The 18,774-nt window shown below is 42.1% G+C and overlaps 2 protein-coding genes and 1 non-coding gene across 4 annotated transcripts in view; all 3 read left to right on the top strand.

Moving 5' to 3' along the window:
- Window positions 1–18,774, top strand: part of LOC103297413 (E3 SUMO-protein ligase RanBP2) — a 91,299-nt gene that overhangs the window by 28,742 nt on the left and 43,783 nt on the right. For both annotated transcript variants that reach the window (XM_028129122.2, XM_008154107.3), the window contains exons 8-17: window positions 2,500–2,587; window positions 4,810–5,019; window positions 8,808–8,989; window positions 9,077–9,252; window positions 9,434–9,557; window positions 10,493–10,654; window positions 10,923–11,060; window positions 11,269–11,415; window positions 15,531–15,710; window positions 15,790–15,873. In XM_028129122.2, the coding sequence (XP_027984923.2) occupies window positions 2,500–2,587; window positions 4,810–5,019; window positions 8,808–8,989; window positions 9,077–9,252; window positions 9,434–9,557; window positions 10,493–10,654; window positions 10,923–11,060; window positions 11,269–11,415; window positions 15,531–15,710; window positions 15,790–15,873 (1,491 nt within the window). The remainder of the gene's footprint in view (window positions 1–2,499; window positions 2,588–4,809; window positions 5,020–8,807; window positions 8,990–9,076; window positions 9,253–9,433; window positions 9,558–10,492; window positions 10,655–10,922; window positions 11,061–11,268; window positions 11,416–15,530; window positions 15,711–15,789; window positions 15,874–18,774) is intronic.
- Window positions 11,110–11,212, top strand: LOC114227289 (U6 spliceosomal RNA). The gene has a single exon (XR_003613335.1). It is a non-coding gene; the product is annotated as a U6 spliceosomal RNA (small nuclear RNA).
- On the top strand, window positions 13,615–15,339 carry LOC114227285 (cytoplasmic 60S subunit biogenesis factor ZNF622-like). Its single transcript, XM_054720659.1, is given in 3 exon segments — window positions 13,615–14,586; window positions 14,588–14,756; window positions 14,993–15,339. Coding segments are annotated over 3 exon segments (1,407 nt in total). The 3' UTR covers window positions 15,259–15,339.

Genomic DNA, 18,774 nt, shown 5'->3' with positions numbered 1-18,774 from the left:
CTTGGATTTTACATTATCATTTGTTGTAAAGCATAATTATCAAGGGAAGTGTGGACTGGCATAGGGCTCCTTATGGAATCATGTTAGGCTAACTTAATGGTAAGGTTTTCAGACTCTTGATCAAAGAAGAGCTGTGGTTCCAGTAAGCATATCTGAACCCTTTTATTAAGACCAGAGGCCTGGTTCACGAAATTCATGCATGGTGCGGGGGGGTGTTCCTCAGCCCAGCCTGCACCCTCTCCAATATGGGATCCCTCTCACAATCCAGGACTGCTGGCTCCCAACTGCTCGCCTGCCTGCCTTCCTGATTGCCCCTAACCGCTTCTGCCTGCCAGCCTGGTCACGCCCTAACCACTCCCCTGCCAGCCTGATTGATGCCTAACTGCTCTCCTGCCAGCCTGATTGCCCCTAACTGCCCTCCCCTGGCAGGCCTGGTCACCCCTAACTGCCCTCCCCTTCAGGCCTGGTCACCCCCCCTGCAACTGCTCTCCCCTGCAGGCCTGGGTCCCCCCCAACTGACCTTCCCTGCAGGCCCGGTCACCCCCAACTTCCCTACTCTGCAGGCCTGGTTAACCCGTAACTGCCCTCCCCTGCAGGCTTGATCGCCCACAACTGCCCTCCCTTGCAGGCCTGGTCCCTCCCAACTGCCCTTCCCTGCTGGCCATCTTGTGGCAGTCATCTTGTGTCCACGTGGGGGCAGCCATCTTGTGTGTTGGAGTGATGGTCAATTTGCATATTACTCTTTTATTAGATAGGATAGAGGCCTGGTGCATGAGTGGGGGTGGGGGCCAGCTGGTTTGCCCTGAAGGGTGTCACGGATCGGGTTCTCTTGGGGTGTGGGGTGGCCTGGGTAAGGGGCCTGTGGTGGTTTGCAGGCTGGCCACGCCCCCTGGCGACCCAAGCGGAGGCCCTGGTATCTGGGATTTATTTATCTTCTATAATTGGAACTTTGTAGCCTTGAGTGGAAGCTTGGGCCAGCCAGGGCAGGCGGAAAGCTTGGCTTTTCTCCATTGCTGGGGGCAACCCAAGCCTCCTGCTCTCTCTGTGGCTGCAGCCATCTTGGTTGGATTAATTTGCATACTTATTCCTGATTGGCTGGTGGATGTGGCTTGTGGGTATAGGGGAGGTATGGTCAATTTGCATATTACTCTTTTATTAGATAGGATGAGGAGATTTTGCCCTAGCCAGTTTGACTCAGTGCATAGAGTGTAGACCTGCAGACCGAAGAGTCCTGGTTCAATTCCTGTCAAGGGCATGTACCATAGGAGCAGGATTTCCCGCCCCGCAGGCTGCAGAACACATTCAGGAGGCAACCAATCAATGTGTTTCTCTCTCACACATAGATACTTCTCTTTGTCTTTTTCCCTCCCTCTTCGACTCTGTCTAAAAATCAATGGAAAAATACTCTTGGGTGAGGGTTAAAAAAAGAAAAAGATGAGATTTTTACTTGAGTTGAGGTGACTGAGTGGGTTCACGACTGGTCACAAATGATAACTATTGAATAATTTTATATAAGAAGCCAGGTTTATGAGTTTTGTGCTCTTTAGCAGCTGTAGACAAAGTTTGGCATCATGTCTAGAAAACTTTTGAGTAAGAGAGTACACTGAAAATTCTTTGCTACCTCTGTTCCTTAGTCATTTACTTCTCTTCCCTGCAGGAACTAATGTTACTAATTTGTTGTGAATTCTTCAAGAAATTTTTTTTATGCATAGATGAGCACCCACACACGCACCCCCCCCCCCCACACACACACTTATGCATTGCTAATTTACATAAGCACTAAAAAGTTCTTGTGATTAAGAACCTCTTGTGAGACCTTCCGGATGTTCTTCTGGACAAAGCCATGGTGACGGGGCTGAGGCAGAGGCGGTTAGAGGCCAAGAGGGGAGGGCAGTTGTGGGTGCTAGGCCAGGATGGGACAGCAGTTGTGGGTGATCAGGCCACTAGTATGGAATGAAAATGTTTTTCAAGCTGCTGCCCATTAATGTTTTTTCTCTTGATAATATTTAAAAAGTCTAACTCTTCTTTTACAAGGTAATTTTCTTAATATTTTTTCATCATTCTTTTAGCTCTTCTTTATAGGATACGGCTTGGAATCTTTTTAATCTTTTGGGTTGTTACAGTTTATCCCAGTGGTATCCCAAATTGTCTACGCTCTTAGAAAATGTGCTGTTCAGTGTGGCATTTTCCAAGTATGGTTCCAGTGCTGAGCAAAGTAGGGGTCTTATATCTGCTTTGGTGGTTCTGTTTCTGCAGGTAGAAAAGTTCTCTAAACACTCCATTTCCCAAAAATGCCATTTGAATGTGCTTTTAGTGGGAATTTCTCAGGAATGCTGTTTGCAGACATCTTTTATAGATTATCTTAATTCCTAGGTTCCAGTCTAACTATTGGTTGGTTAACTGCGCATCATCAAAAAACATACTGTAATAAAAAGGACCATCTTACTATTCAATATATGGGTATCACTAAATTAAACTTTTTGATTATAAAATTACCAGGTTCCAAGACCAAAGATTAAATTAATAAAAGGAGAAGGTGGACAAAATCTGCTGGAAACCATGGCTTTTGATCGTCTGAGCCAATCAGGTAATAGTGATGTTTAACTGGTTTTACTTGGAAAAGAAAAAAGGAAAATTCTCTGTTAGAATGCATCTTATGATAATATCATCTGTGTTTTCGGGAGAGAATTTGTCATAATCATGTTTCTCTTTGTCATATTGGATTAGGGCAAGAGATAAAGAATTAGGAGAAATGATATATTTACCCTTGCCAGTGTGGCTCAGTTGTTTTGAGTGTCATCCTGTACACTGAAAGGTTTCTGATTTGATTCCTGGTCAGGGCACATACGTAGATTGGGGGTTTGATCCCATCAGGACACATAAACAAAGCAACTGATCAATGTTTCTGTGTTGCATCGATGTTTCTCTTTTCCCTTTTCTCTAAAATCAACACATCCTTCAGTGAGGATTAAATAAATAATCTTTAAAAAAGTGGAATATTCTGAAATAGGAACAGCTATGTATTTGATATTGTGTGTTACCAGATGGAGAAACTTCTTAAACCCTCCTCATTCTAGCTGCTAGAGTCTCCATTCTGAATATTTTATGAAAGTTTTTATGCTATGAATAATTACTGATTTACCAGCCATTTACCAGTTGCTTGCAAGACTGCTATGGGGGATAAAAAGATGAAGAAGATACAGATCTATCTCTTAAGGAACTGACAATATAGTAAGGAAGATAGAGGATTATACTCACTTTCTATTAGGCTCTTAGAATTTGTAGATTTATTCCCAGTTTTGACTAATTGGGATAGATCCTAAATGTTTATTATATGTTACCTGGTTTTGCTAAGGCAAAATCTTTAAGTTATTCATGTAGCCAGTGACTCAAGCAGTGAATTGAACACTTTCTGTACGAAGCAGTTATGATATAAGTTGCATGAACTTTGTAAAGAGGAAGATGTAAATAAAAGTTTCTGTAAGCTTTGGTCTGTAGTAAGGCTATTGGTCTAAGCTTATAATGCTATTCTAGCTGACAATCTCTTTTTTTGTGTGGGAGGTAGACTTTTAGTTCTTAAAGAAGTGACTTTCCACCTTTTTTATGTCTCCCTTCTACCTTGGCAGGGCTGTCGTAGGTACCTTTGCAGGGTGTCACAGTTTTACTGTCTTTGATCTGGGCATTTCTGAGCTTATCTCTGCAAATTTTTGGAGAAACAATAGTCTGGTGATAACCAAACCTGATTGACCAGCAGAATTACTCCAAGGAGTATTTTTTGTTGTTGTTTTTAAATAGTTCAATTGAGATTAAAATTAACATACCATATTTTTCAGCGTATAAGACGACTTTTTAACCCAGGAAAATCTCAAAAATCGGGGGTCGTCTTATACGCCGGGTGTCATCTTATAGGGCAGGTATATCCCAAACTCTATATTTTAACTGGAAAAGTTGGGGGTCATCTTATATCCCCAGTCGTCTTATACGTTGGAAAATACAGTACTATATAATTTACCCATTTTAAGTATACATTTTAATAATTTTCGTATGTTCATAGAGTTGTGCAAACTTCACCACAATCAATTTAAGAACATTTTCATCATCTCATAAAGAAACTTTATACCCATAGCAGTCATGCCCCATTTCCCCCCTAGTCCTAGGTAACCAACCATGTCTTAGGTAACCAACCATGAATTTTTTGGTCTCTTTATGGACATTTCTATTTGGAAATTTCATATAAATTGAATCATATAATATGTGGTCTTTTGTGACAGACTTCTTTAACTTAAAATAGTATTTCAAGGTTCATCCATGTTGTAGCATGTATTGGAACTTTATCCAAAGGGTGTTTTTGAAATAGATTACTCACCCTAAACCTGTGGAATCAGAATCTCTGAGAGTGGGACCTGGAAATAAATATGTATTAAAAGCCTTTTAAAGGAGAATTCTGACAAACCAAGATTAGAAATCAGTGCATCAGATCAGAGAATTTGGGCTTGGCCCTGCTCTCCTATGGCCACTTTTAAATCCTACACTTTTCCATTTGAAATGTAAATATTTTTAGTACTTTTCACACACATTCTTATCTTTCTTTCCTTTTACTCTAACATGTAGACATAGATACTATTAACCCTGGAATCTATATTCATTTTTTTGTATAAGCACCCTTTTTTTGTCCACATATGGTTGTTGGGTTGGATAGTTATGTCTCAGATAATTGTTATTTCCTCTTGGTGGGTATGAATAAAACTATTGAGATGTGAGTACAAACAATCTGTATACTTTAAATGATGGAAATAATTTGTTTTTCAGGGCACATGCTGCTAAACTTAAGTCGTGACAAGCAAGATTTTTTAAAAGAAGTTGTAGAATCCTTTGCCAATAAAAGTGGGCAGTCTGCATTGTATGATGCTCTGTTTTCTGGTCAGTCACCTAAGGATAGCTCTTTCCTTGGTAGTGATGATATTGGAAACATTGATGTGCAAGCACCGGAAACTGACGATTTGGCTAGATATGATGTTGGTAAGTTGTGTCTTTTAAAGAAAACATTTTGAATCTTAATCCTTTTATATTGGGAGAAAAAATAAGCAGAAAGGGAAATAAATTGTCCATAATCTCATTACCCAGAGCAGCAGCCACCAACTGGTGGTCCATGAGGTCCGAAAGGTTGGCGACCGCTGACCCAGAGATAATGAGTTAAGATTTTCCTGTATTCCTTTCAGGTGTTTTTTCGGGTGGGAAGAGGTTGGTAGTGGGTAGTGGTGGCATATGTTTTTATCCTAAATAGTTGTTTATACTTCTACATATGATTTGTCTTTCAGCAATTCTCTCCCATCGTATCTACCTCTGTAAATATGACGTTTAATGGCAATATTATCCGTTTCATGAATTAGTCATAATTTGCTTGCTGCTTTTTATTGTTGGGTATTCAAGTCATTTTCAGTTTTTTTCACTGTTAAAAATAAACTGTGGCCCTGGCTAGCGTGGTTCAGTTGGTTGGAGTGTTGTCCCGTACACTAAAATGTTTAGGGTTTGATTGTGTCAAGGCACATACCCAGGTTGCCGGTTCTACCCCCTGTATGGGCACAAGCCGGAGGCAGTCGACTGATGTTTCTCTCTCTCTCTTTCGCTCTCCTTCTCTCTTCTTCTCTCCCTCTCTACCTTCTTTCCTCCCTCCCTCCCTTCCTTCCTCTCTCTAAAATCAATTTAAAAACTCAAAAAAATAATACTGTGATAAAAAATAATATAAAATGTCTCCATTTCAAATTTTTCAATAGATTCCTAACAATAATTACTGGGACAAAGTTGATGAACATGTTTAAATCTCTTGCAAATTGCCAGTAAGACTGTACCTCTCTGCATCCAGAAGCTCATAACTTTTTAAATACTGAATGTCTTCTATGAGAAAAATTCTCTTCACTATTTTAATGGATTAATGTTGTGGTAGCCCATTGTTTTAATGACTCTTTACTGAAAGGCAAATCCATTGTTTCGAGATTTCTTAGTGGCTAGCTATTTGGCCCATGTCAGATTTTGTTTTATTGAGTTCTAGTGAGTCTTTTTCTTTTTTCCTCAGATGGACTTGAAAATAACTGTGTTAACTTTTTAAAATTCCTAGACATATAGTAAGTGTGAATACCTTTAATAAGAACATTAAGGGGAACCACGATGGCGGTAAAGTTAAACAACTAATCTGCTGCCTCGCACAACAATTTCAAAAATACAACTAAAAGACAAAACGTCTACCACCCAGAACCACGGGAAATCTGGCTGAGTGGTAGATTTACAACTAAGGAGAGAAAGGAGCACAAACGCTGAAAAGCTGAGGTACGGAGGCACACGAATCGGGCTGGAGGCGGGCGACTTGGCGCGCGGCTTTTCTTCAACCTGCAGGGAGACAAGCTCCCGATCACTCTGAAATCCAGTTTCTGGGGATATGCGGGGGACCCAGACACCTACGGGGAGAAGCTGGACTCTTGACCATTGGGTCGGAAAGTGAGAGTGACTTTTTTGCAGAGGTGCGCCCAGCAATCATTGTTTTACTGCGCTGGAACACAGGGCGCAGGGACTTGGAAACGTGGAAAGGCAGAGACGGCTGACGCCAGCCATTGCCATTTGCCACGCCCTAGCCTTGTGATGCCCTGAGACCCCGCCCAGCACTCAGGCCCCGCCCCACACATTCTACAAACCCGCCCAGGCTCCACACAGTGGCTTTTGCATATAAATGGCCTGTTCTGCGGCAGCTTAACTAAATAAACTGCAGCTCCAGTCAGACTGCTCCAAACCCGCCCAAGCAAAGGAGGAGAAAACTAGTTCTTGCTGTAGCTCCTGCTGGGGGGGACACAGTACACAAGGGTACACCAAGAGTGTCCACCTCAAGTAAATGGGAGGCTGACCCATTGAACCAGTAGGACATCTAGTACACAAAGCTACCCTACCAACTCAGGGAAGCAGTGAAAATGAGGAGGCAAGGAAACAGACCACAAACCAAAGAAATGGAGGAGAACAAGCGACTGGACATAGAGTTCAAAACCACGGTTATAAGGTTTTTCAAGAATTTCATGGAAAAGGCCGATAAATTCAATGAGACCCTCGAGGATATGAAAAAGGACCAACTAGAAATTAAACATACACTGACTGAGATAAAAAATATTATACAGAGACCCAACAGCAGACTAGAGGATCACAAGAATCAACTCAAAGATTTGGAATACAAAGAGGCAAAGGACACTCCTCCGGAGAAGCAAGAAGAGAAGAGAATCCAGAAAGTTAAAGATAGTGTAAGACGCCTCTGGGACAACTTCAAGCGTACCAACATCAGAATTATGGGGGTGCCAGAAGAAGAGAGAGAGCAAGATGCTGAAAACCTATTTGAAGAAATAATGAACGAAAACTCCCCCCACCTGATGAAAGAAATAGACCTACAAGTCCAGGAAGCGCACAGAACCCCAAACAAAAGGAATCCAAAGAGGACCACACAAGACACATCATAATTAAAATGCCAAGAGCAAAAGACAAAGAGAGACTCTTACAAGCAGCAAGAGAAAAACAGTTAGTTACGTACAAGGGAGTACCCATACGATTATCAGCTGATTTCTCAACAGAAACTATGCATGCCAGATGGGAATGGCAAGAAATACTCAAAGTAATAAATAGCAAGAACCTACAACCAAGATTACTCTACCCAGCAAAGTTATCATTCAGAATGGAAGGTCAGATAAAGAGCTTCACAGATAAGAAAAAGCTAAAGGAGTTCATCACCACCAAACCAGTATTATATGAAATGCTGAAAGGTATTCTTTAAGAAGAGCAAGAAGAAAAAAGTAAAGATAAAAATTAGGAATAACAAATACATATCTATCAACAAGTGAACCCAAAAATCAAGTGAATTAAAAATCTGAGGAACAGAATAAACTGGTGACCTTAATAGAATCAGAGGCATAGAATGGGAGTGGATTGATAATTCTCAGGGGGAAAGGAGTGTCTGTGTGGGGAGTACGGGAAAAGACTGGACAAAAATCATACACCTATGGATAAGGACAGTGGGGGGGAGGTAATGGCCGGGGGGGGGGGGGGAAACTGGGTGGTGGGGAGATATGGGGGGAAAAAGGAGAAACAATTGTAATCTGAACATTAAAGATTCATTAAAAAAAAAAAAAAAAGAACATTAAGGCCCAGCCTGGCTGGCGTGGTTCAGTGGTTGAACGTTGTCCTATAAATTAGGAGGTCACGGTTTGATTCCTGGTCAGGGCACATGCCCGGGTCTCAGGCTAAATCCCCAGTAGGGAGCATGCTGGAGGCAGCTGATAAATGATTCTCATTATTGATGTTTCTATTTCTCTCCCCCACTCCCTTCCTCTCTGAAATCAATAAAAATACATTAAAAAAAGAAAGAAAAAGCCCTGGCTGGTTTGGCTCAGTGGATAGAATGTTGGCCTGCAGGCCAAAAGGACCCGGGTTGGATTCTGCTCAAGGGCATGTACCTTGGTTGCAGGGCTCCTCCCTGGCCTGGGCCCTGGTCAGGGCTCGTGCAAGAGGCAACCAATTGATGTGTTTCTCTCACATTGATGTTTTTCTCTCTGCCTTTCCTTTTCTCTTCCACTCTCCCTAAAAATCAATGGAAAAATATCCTTGGATAAAGGTAAACAAAAACAAAAAATAACGGAAGACTTTGCTTGTCATAGACTTTTCCCCAGCCCTGATGTAGAAAATTAAGATATATTTAATGTGAGTCAGTTGTTAGCAAAACTGATGACATATAAGAAGTTTTCAAAGCCATTCCTCTCCCCCTCCCCCCCCCTTTATTTCAGGTGCCATTCGAGCACATAATGGTAGCCTTCAGCACCTTACCTGGCTTGGTTTACAGTGGAATTTGTTGCCTACCCCACCTGCAATTCGAAAATGGCTGAAACAGCTTTTTCATCATTTGCCTCAGGAAACCTCAAGACTTGCAACAAATGCACCTGAGTCAATATGTATTTTAGATCTTGAAGTAAGCAAATATTTGAGCAAATTAAATATTTTGAGCTTTAAAATTTTTTTTTTCTAACTTATATTCATTTTTCTTTAAATAAAACAGGTATTTCTACTTGGGGTAATATATAACAGCGACTTACAATTAAAGGAAAAATGTAGTTCTCACTACAACTTCTATCAGCCACTATGCTTGCCATTTCCTGTGTGTAAACAACTTTGTACAGAGAGACAAAAATCTTGGTGGGATGCAGTTTGTAATCTAATTCACAGAAAAGCAATGTAAGTAGTAAGACAAAAACATTACTTTAACTTACTGCATGGGTTTATTATTTAAACACCAATTTAATTTAAAAACGTATTCCCTAGGTATTTAATTTAATTGTAGTGTGATGATTAACAAACACATGTGTTGAAATGCATGTTTATAAATCAACTTTATTAAATAAAAATAACTTTTTAGCCCTGGAACCTCAGCAAAGTTGCGGCTTCTAGTTCAGCGGGACATAAATACTCTAAGGGGCCAGGAAAGACATGGCCTTCAACCCGCTCTCCTTATACATTGGGCCAACTACCTTCAGAAAACGGTGAGTTTATTTTTAAAAATATTACCTTATTATTTCTTTTTAAGTCATAAACTTTTCGTTGAAAGTCATTCAGTTCTAAAACAGATATGCTAGGAGAAAATTATTTTTTTGTAATTTCGCTCCATAGTTGTTAATATAGTTAATATATAAGCACTTTGAACAGTGGTCTGACATAGTAAATGTTACATAAGTATTAGCTGTTGTTATTACTACTTAATAATTAAGTTATAATTATTGTCCAGCTGGAAGTTTTTTTTACATTCAGTAGCACATGGCTTTGTAGGAATGGGCATTTATAGATCTTTATAAATAGTTTCGGTCTGTTCTGTGACAAGATGTTTAGATCTTTGACTACACTGTGACACAAAGTAGCAGATTTTGGCTATCTAAAAGTGGCAATTAAAAAAAAAATGGATTGGGCTGCCTCATTAGGTTAGTGTCATTAGAAATGTTTAACGGTTGATTCTAGCCATGCAGTTGTGGCTAGCCATGCAGTTGTGGGTAGCCAGGCAGTTGTGGCTTAGTGGTTGAGTGTCAGCCTATGAACCAGGAGGTCACAGTTGTATTCCCAGTCAGGACACATGCCTGGCTTGTGTGCTTGATCTCATCGGTGGGAGGCCTGCAAGAGGCAGCTGATCAATGATTCTCTCACATCATTGATGTTTCTATCTCTCCTTTTCCTTCCTCTCTGAAATCAATTAAAAAATATATTAAAAGAAAAAAAGGAGAGTGTTAAACAATTGAGTCTGGAATGATCACTGGTATTAGATGTAGGTAGTTATTCTACTGTTGGAGAGTTGAGGATATGACTTGAGATTCTGTTTTGCCTTGATTTGAAATTTAACCAGTTTCTCAGCCATTTATAAATGCCTTTTTTTGGTCTGATCATTTGTGTTCCTTAGGTTGTGTGCTCCTAAATTTCTATTTCATTTTAGGGCAGCGATCTTAATTCTTTTTATGATCAGCGGGAATACATAGGCAGAAGTGTTCATTATTGGAAGAAGGTTTTGCCATTATTGAAGATGATCAAAAAGAGGATTAGTATTCCTGAACCTACTGACCCTCTGTTTAAACACTTTCATAGTGCAGACATCCAGGTAATGGAGGATCCCTTGGTTAATTAACTGGGGATGTGGATTTCCAGTATGTAAATAAATAAATGGAGGCATAAACTGCTTAAATTAATTGCCTAACTATTTAATGGTAGTCTTGCTTTCTAAATGCACTGGCTGTTACAAATTAAATATGGCACAAAAGAGTACTGAGTTATTAATCTCACTAAAACATACAAAATCTTTGGGAAATCATTTGGGTTTGATATTCTGGGTTGAGGCAATTTGACTAAAAATTACTAAATGTCTTTAGGCATCTGAAATTGGTGAATATGAAGAAGAAGCACACATAACATTTGCTATATTGGATGCAGTTAATGGAAATATAGAAGATGCTATGACTGCTTTTGAATCAATTAAAAATGTTGTTTCTTATTGGAATCTTGCATTGGTAAGTAGATGTACATGAATTAAAAGTTTGTGTTTCAAAAACCTAATTGGTACTTGGTTTGGCAGCACATACATTAAAATTGGGATGATACAGAGATTAGTACGGCCCAGTGCAAGGGTGACATGCACATTTGTGAAGCGTCCCATATTTAAAAAAACAACAACAAGCAGTAAAACCCAATTGCTTCATAAAAGCATTCTTTGTATAGATTTTTCACAGAAAAGCAGAAGACATTGAAAATGATGCCCATTCTCCTGAAGAACAAGAAGAATGCAAAAATTATCTGAGAAAGACCCGGGACTACCTAATAAAGATTTTAGATGACAGTGATTCAAATCTTTCAGTACTCAAGAAAGTAAGTTGCAGGTTTTTTGTTCTTTCTTATTATTGACAATTGGTTGATAAGTATTTTTGCTTTGGTGTTATAATTTGGTCATTTCAAAAATGTTCAGTAATACCTCATAATTAAAGCACAGTAGGGGGTATGTGTTTAAATATTTGAATAGCATTGCTTTGTCTTAGGTGTTTGTTTTTCAAAATTGAGAGTCTAGGTTTATACTGTTACAAAAATACTTGTTGGGGAATTAGAAAAGGTTTCTAAGACAGGACATTTATTTTTGTTTTTTTATTTGGAATTATTGCTATCTAAGACTAGTTCTCAAGGATTTGACAATTAAAAATTTTTTGCTGAAATCAAAAGTAGAAATCTGACAACTTCAGAGTATTTCTTTTTTCCAACTTTCAACAGTTTGAGATTGTCATGATGGTGTTAATGTCAGTTATATTCAACTTTACAAATATTTCATTGATTAATTTGTGTTGCTGGTCTCAGAATTTATGTTGTCTGGTGCCTTCAAACATCTATATTTTTCTTCCCATTCAGAATCAATTAGTAAACGTATTTTGCTCTCATTGAAAAATTTCCCAGCCCTAGCTGGTTTGGCTCAGTGGATTCCTGGTCAAGGGCACATGCCGGGGTTACAGGCTCAATCCCCAGTAGGGGGTGTGCAGGAGGCAGCCGATCAATGATTCTCATCATTGGTGTTTCTGTCTCTTTCTCCTGCTCCCTTCCTCTCTGAAATCAATAAAAATATATTTAAAAAAAAGTCCCAAGTTAACATTCTGCCATTATTATGACTAACAGAAAGAGTAGAAATCGCATGGCTCAGTGGTTGAACATCAACCTATGAACAAGGATGTCATGGTTAAATTCCCAGTCAGGGCACATGCCCAGGTTGCAGCCTCCATCCCCAATAGGGATGTGCTGGAGGCAGCCAGTCAGTGACTCTCTCTCATCATTGATGTTTCTATCTCTCCTTCTCCCCGCTTCTGAAAACAATAAAAATCTTAAAAAAAAAAAAAAAAAATAGAAACAGCATAGACTTTAGAGTCAGATTTTAGGTTACATAGCAGTTTCATGACTGTTATCCTATCTACTAAAATAGTAATGTGCAAATTAACCATCTGCTACACCCACAAGTCACACCCACCAGCCAGTCAGGAGCGAGTATGCAAATTAGCCCAACCAAAATGGCTGTGGCCACGGAGCGAGCAGGAGGCTTGGGTTTCCCTGGCAATGGAGGAAGCCAAGCTTTCCGCACACCCTGGTGGGCCTAGGCCTCCACTCAAGGCTATAAAGTTTCAATTATAGAAGATAAATAAATCCCAACAAAAATGGCGGCAGCCACGGAGCTGGAGAGAGCAGGAGGCTTGAGTTGCCCCCGGTGATGGAGGAAGCCAAGCTCCCACAACCCTGGCCTGCCTTGGCCTCCGCTACAAAGTTTCAATTATAGAAGATAAATAAATCCCAACAGAAATGGCTGCTGCCACGGAGCAAGCAGGAGGATTGGCTCCACTCAAGGCTACAAAGTTTCAATTATAGAAGATAAATAAATCCCAGATACCAGGGCCTCCGCTTGGGTCGCCGGGGGGCATGGCCGGCCTGCAAACCACCACAGGCCCCTTGCCCAGGCCACCTCACACCCCAAGGGAACCCCAACCTGATCCGGGACACCCTTTAGGGAAAACCAGCTGGCCCCCACTCATGCACCAGGCCTCTATCCTATCTAATAAAAGAGTAATATGCAAATTGACAGTCACTCCAACAAACAAGATGGCTGCCCCCATGTGTACATAAGATGGCCGCCACAAGATGGCCAGCAGGGGAGGGCTGTTGGGAGGGACCAGGCCTGCAAGGGAGGGCAGTTGTGGGCGATCAGGCCAGCAGGGGAGGGCAATTGGGAGGGACCAGGCCTGCAGAGGAGGGAAGTTGGGGGCAACCGGGCCTGCAGGGACGGGCAGTTTGGGGAGACCCAGGCCTGCAGGGGAGAGCAGTTGTGGGGGACCAGGCCTGCAGGGGAGGGCAGTTAGGGGCAAACAGGCTGGCAGGAGAGCAGTTAGGCATCAATCTTCCTGCAAATGGGCTACTAGTTAAAGTATAAAGTGCAACCTCTTCGCGGGTGGTGAGGCGAGTTAAGGTTTGAACGAATCGTGGGGTCGGGGCGCCGAGATCGCTAGATCTCTGCCTTTGTCGCCTCTTATTTCCTGCCTGGGAATGGCGACGTATACCTGTGGCGTTCAAGGACCCCAGCTGCAGTGGTCCCACTATAAGACGGATTGGCAACACTACAACCTGAAGCGGAAGGTGGCCGACATGGCCCTCGTCACCGCTGAGGGCTTCCAGGAGCACATGCGAGTGCAGCGGGCTGTGGCGGAGCAGGAGAGTAAGGGCACAGCCACCTCCTGCACCATCTGCTGTAATAAGTTCGGCTGTTTGAACGCCTACGAAAACCACCTGAAATCCTGGCAGCATGTGGAGCTAGAGAGGAAGACAGTGAATCGCAGGAGGGAGATGATGAAAGAAAAGAATTTGGAGAAAGGGTTGGGCGTGGACAGTGTTGACAGGGATGACATGAACGCGGCCATCCAGCAGGTCATCAACGTCCAGCCGCCTCCCAAGAGGGCCCCTCCAGCGCCTAGGAAGGAGTCCGGAGGTCCCGGGGCGGTTGCCAAAGGAGGACGTGCGGCAGACGACAGAGACCCGGACGAGAAACCTCCCCGATTACAGTGGTTTGAATGGCAGGCGAAGAAGCTGGCAAAGCATCCTGGCGAGGGAGAGGAGGGGGATCTGGATGGAGACAATTGGGAAGATACTGATTCTGATGAAGAAATGGAATGTGATGATGCTGAATCGATGGACGAGATGGAGGAGCATGATGCAGAGGAGGAAGAGGCTGGGGGAGGCGCTCCTCTTGGTGCTATCTCTATAAAGGACTCCTTATTTTGTTCCCATCATTCAAGCTCCCATAGGAAGAATGTAGCTCATATGACTAAAATCCATAGCTTCTTTATTCCTGATATAGAATATCTTTTGGATCTTAAGGGACTGATTCAGTCTTTGGGAGAGAAAGTTGGTGTTGGGAAGATTTGCTTATGGTGCAATGAGAGAGGGAAGTCCTTTTACTCTATGGAAGCTGTGCAAGCACACATGAATGACAAAAGCCACTGTAAGCTCTTCACTGTAAGCAGATGGTGATGCTGCTTTGGAATTTGCAGACTTCTATGACTTGAGGAGTAGCTACCCAGATCACAAGGAAAGGGAGGAGCCTGATGAGATAGAGGAGTTGCCCTCAGAAAAGACCTTGGATTATGATGATGAAACCATGGAGCTGATTCTACCCTCTGGTGCCAGAGTGGGCTATCACTTTTTTAAAAAAATATATATATATTATTGATTTTTTACATAGAGGAAGGGAGAGGGATAGAGAGCTAGAAACATCGATGAGAGAGAAACATCGACCAGCTGCCTCCTGCACACCCCTTACTGGGGATGTGCCCGCAACCAATGTACATGCCCTTGACCGGAATCGAACCTGGGACCCCTCAGTCCGCAGACTGACACTCTGTCCACTGAGCCAAAACGGTTTCGGCAGGCCGTCACTCCTTGATGAGATACTACAAACAGCGATTTGGCTTGTCAAGAGCTGTGACAGTTGCCAAGAATGAGAACGCCTTGGGCCAGATACGGATACTCCAGCAGTACAGAGCCCTGGGATGGACTGGCAGTACAGGAGCCGCTCTTATGAACAAACGGGACATGCAGTATGTCCAGAGGATGAAGTCAAAATGCCTGCTGAAGACGGGAATGAAGAACAATGCCACCAAACAGATGCACTTTAGGGCCCAAGTGATGTTCTAAGGGTCTGCTGTGGATTGAGGCATCGTCTCCTACACAGGGGTCCTTGCCTAAGAACCAGCAGAAGCTGATTGTATGACAGTCCTTTTGTTGCCACGTCTCCCTGTACTTTATCTAATAATAAAAGGCGGAATCATTAATAAAAAGAAAGATATAAAGTGTTTGTTATACATAAGTGAGAAAAAGTAAATTAGTAAAATATTACGTTTATTTAAGAATTTTTACTTTGATGTATTTGCAAACTAAGACCTTTGATTTATGCCTTTTACTTTTAGTTGCCTGTGCCCCTGGAGTCTGTAAAAGATATGTTAAATTCAGTCATGCAGCAACTCGATGAATATAGTGAAGGAGGTCCTCTTTATAAAAATGGTTCTTTGCGTAATACAGATTCAGAAATGAAATATTCCACACCATCTCCTACCAAATATTCTCTGTCACCAAGTAAAAGTTACAAGGTAAGTGGGAAAGAAGTGAATCATTTCATTGTGGAATATGTTTCTGTTCTAAATACTATTTTATTGTTATTTTTTTTAGTATTCTCCCAAAGCACCACCTCAATGGGCAGAAGATCAAAATTCTTTACTGAAAATGATCTGCCAACAAGTAGAGGCCATTAAGGTAAATCACTTAATTTCTCTATTCTGTGCCTTCCTTATTCCAAGGTTTCTTTTTTGACCACTCCCTCACTTCTTTCTGAAGCTGTTCAAAATGTGCATTTGCTTGTTACTATAGAATCATACTGTGTTTTACGTATCTCCATATTAACACCGTATTTTTGAAATTATCTATGTCTGCATCCTCCACCAGATGTGAATCTTTCAAAGGTACATACTATTTTATTCAATACATAGCATTGTTTCTGGCATAGAAGAGGTCTCCAAGTCATTTAATTGAACTAGTGAAAATACCTTGGTCTATGAATTAATTTCTCAGACTAACTGTAGTGTGTGTGTCAAATTTATAGCTGGCGCCCTAGCTAGTTTGGCTCAGTAGATAGAGCATCAGCCTGCGGACTGAAGGGTCCCAGGTTCGATTCCCGGGTTGCGGGTTCCATTCCCCTTAGGGAGCATGCAGGAGGCAGCCGATCAGTGTTTCTCTCTCATCATTGATGTTTCTATCTCTCGGTCCCTCTCCCTTCCTCTCTGACATCAATAAAAATATATTTAAAAAAATTTATAGCTGGGAATTGATAAGTGTTCTGAACTTCAGAAAGTCTCTTTTATCCTATCTAATAAAGAGGGAATGTACTAATTGACCATCATGCCCTCACAAAGATGTCACCGCCCACAGCCACAAGATGGCAGCTCCCAGTCCCCTCAGCCCTGCGGGGGTGGCAGGTGTGTAGCATGGCCGGGCCCGCCCCCAGGTGGGCCCGGCTGCTCTGCGCCTGCCTCCAGAGTCCCCCAGTCCCCTTAGCCCCCCAGCTGCCCAGGGCCGGCCTGAGGTGCAGGCAAGCCTCGGATGGCAGCTGCCCAGCCGCCCAGGGCCGCCCGAGGCTCAGGTAACCAGGGCCGGCCAAGGCTTGAGCTGCTGGCAGTGGCAGCAGCAGAGGTGTGATGGGGCGTCGCCTTCCCCTGGTCGCTGGCTTGCCTCCTGCCCCTGAGGGCTCCTGGACTGTGAGAGGGCAGGCTGGGCTGAGGGACCCCCCCCTCCAGTGCATGAATTTTCATGCACCGGGCCTCTAGGCTTTTTAATATTTTCATATCAATTCAACTTAATTATGTAAGGAAATAGTTATATGTATATGATCTTATTTGAACTCTATGCAAGTGACCTTAACTATCACAGTAGTGTGTGAGCATTAAAAATGCTATTGGGCGGGGAACAAACTATTTTGAATTTGCACAAATATTTTTATGTCAATTTTGTATAATTGTGTCCTATTATGATATTACATACACTCTTGACTTTTAATATAGGTTTCAGGCACCCACCATTGTATTTTGTGGAAGGGTAGTGGAGCACTAGTTCATGTGCCTAAAGAGCCAAGTTCTAGTACTAACTCGGCCACTAATTAACCATTTTGGGCCAGGCATTTTCTTAACCTTTTTCTCTCTCTGGCTTCTCAGCTGTAAAGTGAGAATTGTTTTAACCAGTTCCATCACATTTTCTAGTTGTTTTGAGTTTTAAAAATTATGATTATAATTTTTGCATGTTTAAAACTATGGTCCAGATATCAGTAGTGACCAGTACATTTTTTTGTTGTTGATGCCACCAATTTTTTATTTATGGATGTACAGCATCTGGACTAGACACAGGAGATGGATGAGTGGGAGAAACTTATTTAGCTAGAAAATTCGAGAGATTTTTGACCCCAGTAGTTAGGGCTTTTGGGAAACTTGTATTTGAAAATACCTCTAGAAGAAGGTAACAGACATGCTGACTCTTTCTCTGACTTCACTCATTATAACTGATCAGATACTTGGGCCCACACAACGAAACTTGATACTTTTTTCTAATGTGAACCTGTTGTATGCTAACATGATGGTTGTTTTTTTTTTTTTAAACAAAGTAGTTTCTTATTAAATGCCTGTTTTGTAAGGGACATTTTATAGGTTCTAGGGTTGGGGAAGGTGTTGTCTGTAAAATGACAAGAGATCTGATAGCCACATGGATACCATTAGAATGCCATACATCTGCCTTTTTGTGTAGGCGGCAGAGTGGTATTATGAAAATATTTTTGGAGTAAGATCTGTTTTCATTTCTAGCTGTGCTAGTTCCTATATCTTTCTCAATTTAAGATATAAGTTACTATTAAGATGTAAGTTACTAATATTATCCAACTGTAAGGATTAAAAACTTAGGTAAAGTGTTTGTAATATATTATTCTGTATAATAAAGAGGTAATATGCAAATTGACCCTCACACCCTCGTGTCACAAGATGGCTGCCCCATGTCATCACAAGATGGCCACCCCATGTCATCACAAGATGGCCACCCCATGTCATCACAAGATGGCCACCCCCATGTTGTCACAAGATGACCGCCCCCATATTGTCACAAGATGGCTGCCCCCACATCATCACAAGATGGCTGTCTCCACGTCATAACAAGATGGCCGCCCCCATGTTATCACAAGATGGCCGCCCCCACGTCATCACAAGATGGCCATCCCCACATTGTCACAATATGGCCGGCAGGGCAGGGCAGTTGGGGGCAATCAGGCCTGCAGGTGAGGGCAGTTGGGGTGATTGGGCCGGCAGGGGAGCAGTTAGGGGCAATCAGGCAGCCAGGCAGGTGAGTGGTTAGGAGACAGCAGTCCCGGATTGTGAGAGGGTTGTCCGACCGAGGTCAGACATCCCCTGAGGAGTTCCAGATTAGAGGGTGCAGGGTGGGCTGAGGGACGTGCCCCCCCTCCCCCCAAGTGCATGAATTTTCATGCACTGGGCCTCTAGTTATATACATAATACAGGATGGGGCAAAAGTAGATTTACAGTTGTGAGTACACAAAACTGTTGATTCTTGTATTATATATTAATTATTGTATTATTTTCCATGCACACAACTTCTGAGCAAATT

Source organism: Eptesicus fuscus, chromosome 9, assembly GCF_027574615.1.
Source record: "Eptesicus fuscus isolate TK198812 chromosome 9, DD_ASM_mEF_20220401, whole genome shotgun sequence".
Classification (NCBI taxonomy): domain Eukaryota; kingdom Metazoa; phylum Chordata; class Mammalia; order Chiroptera; family Vespertilionidae; genus Eptesicus; species Eptesicus fuscus.
The sequence above is the reverse complement of the archived record's forward strand: the minus strand, read 5'-3'. Positions and strand labels throughout refer to the sequence as shown.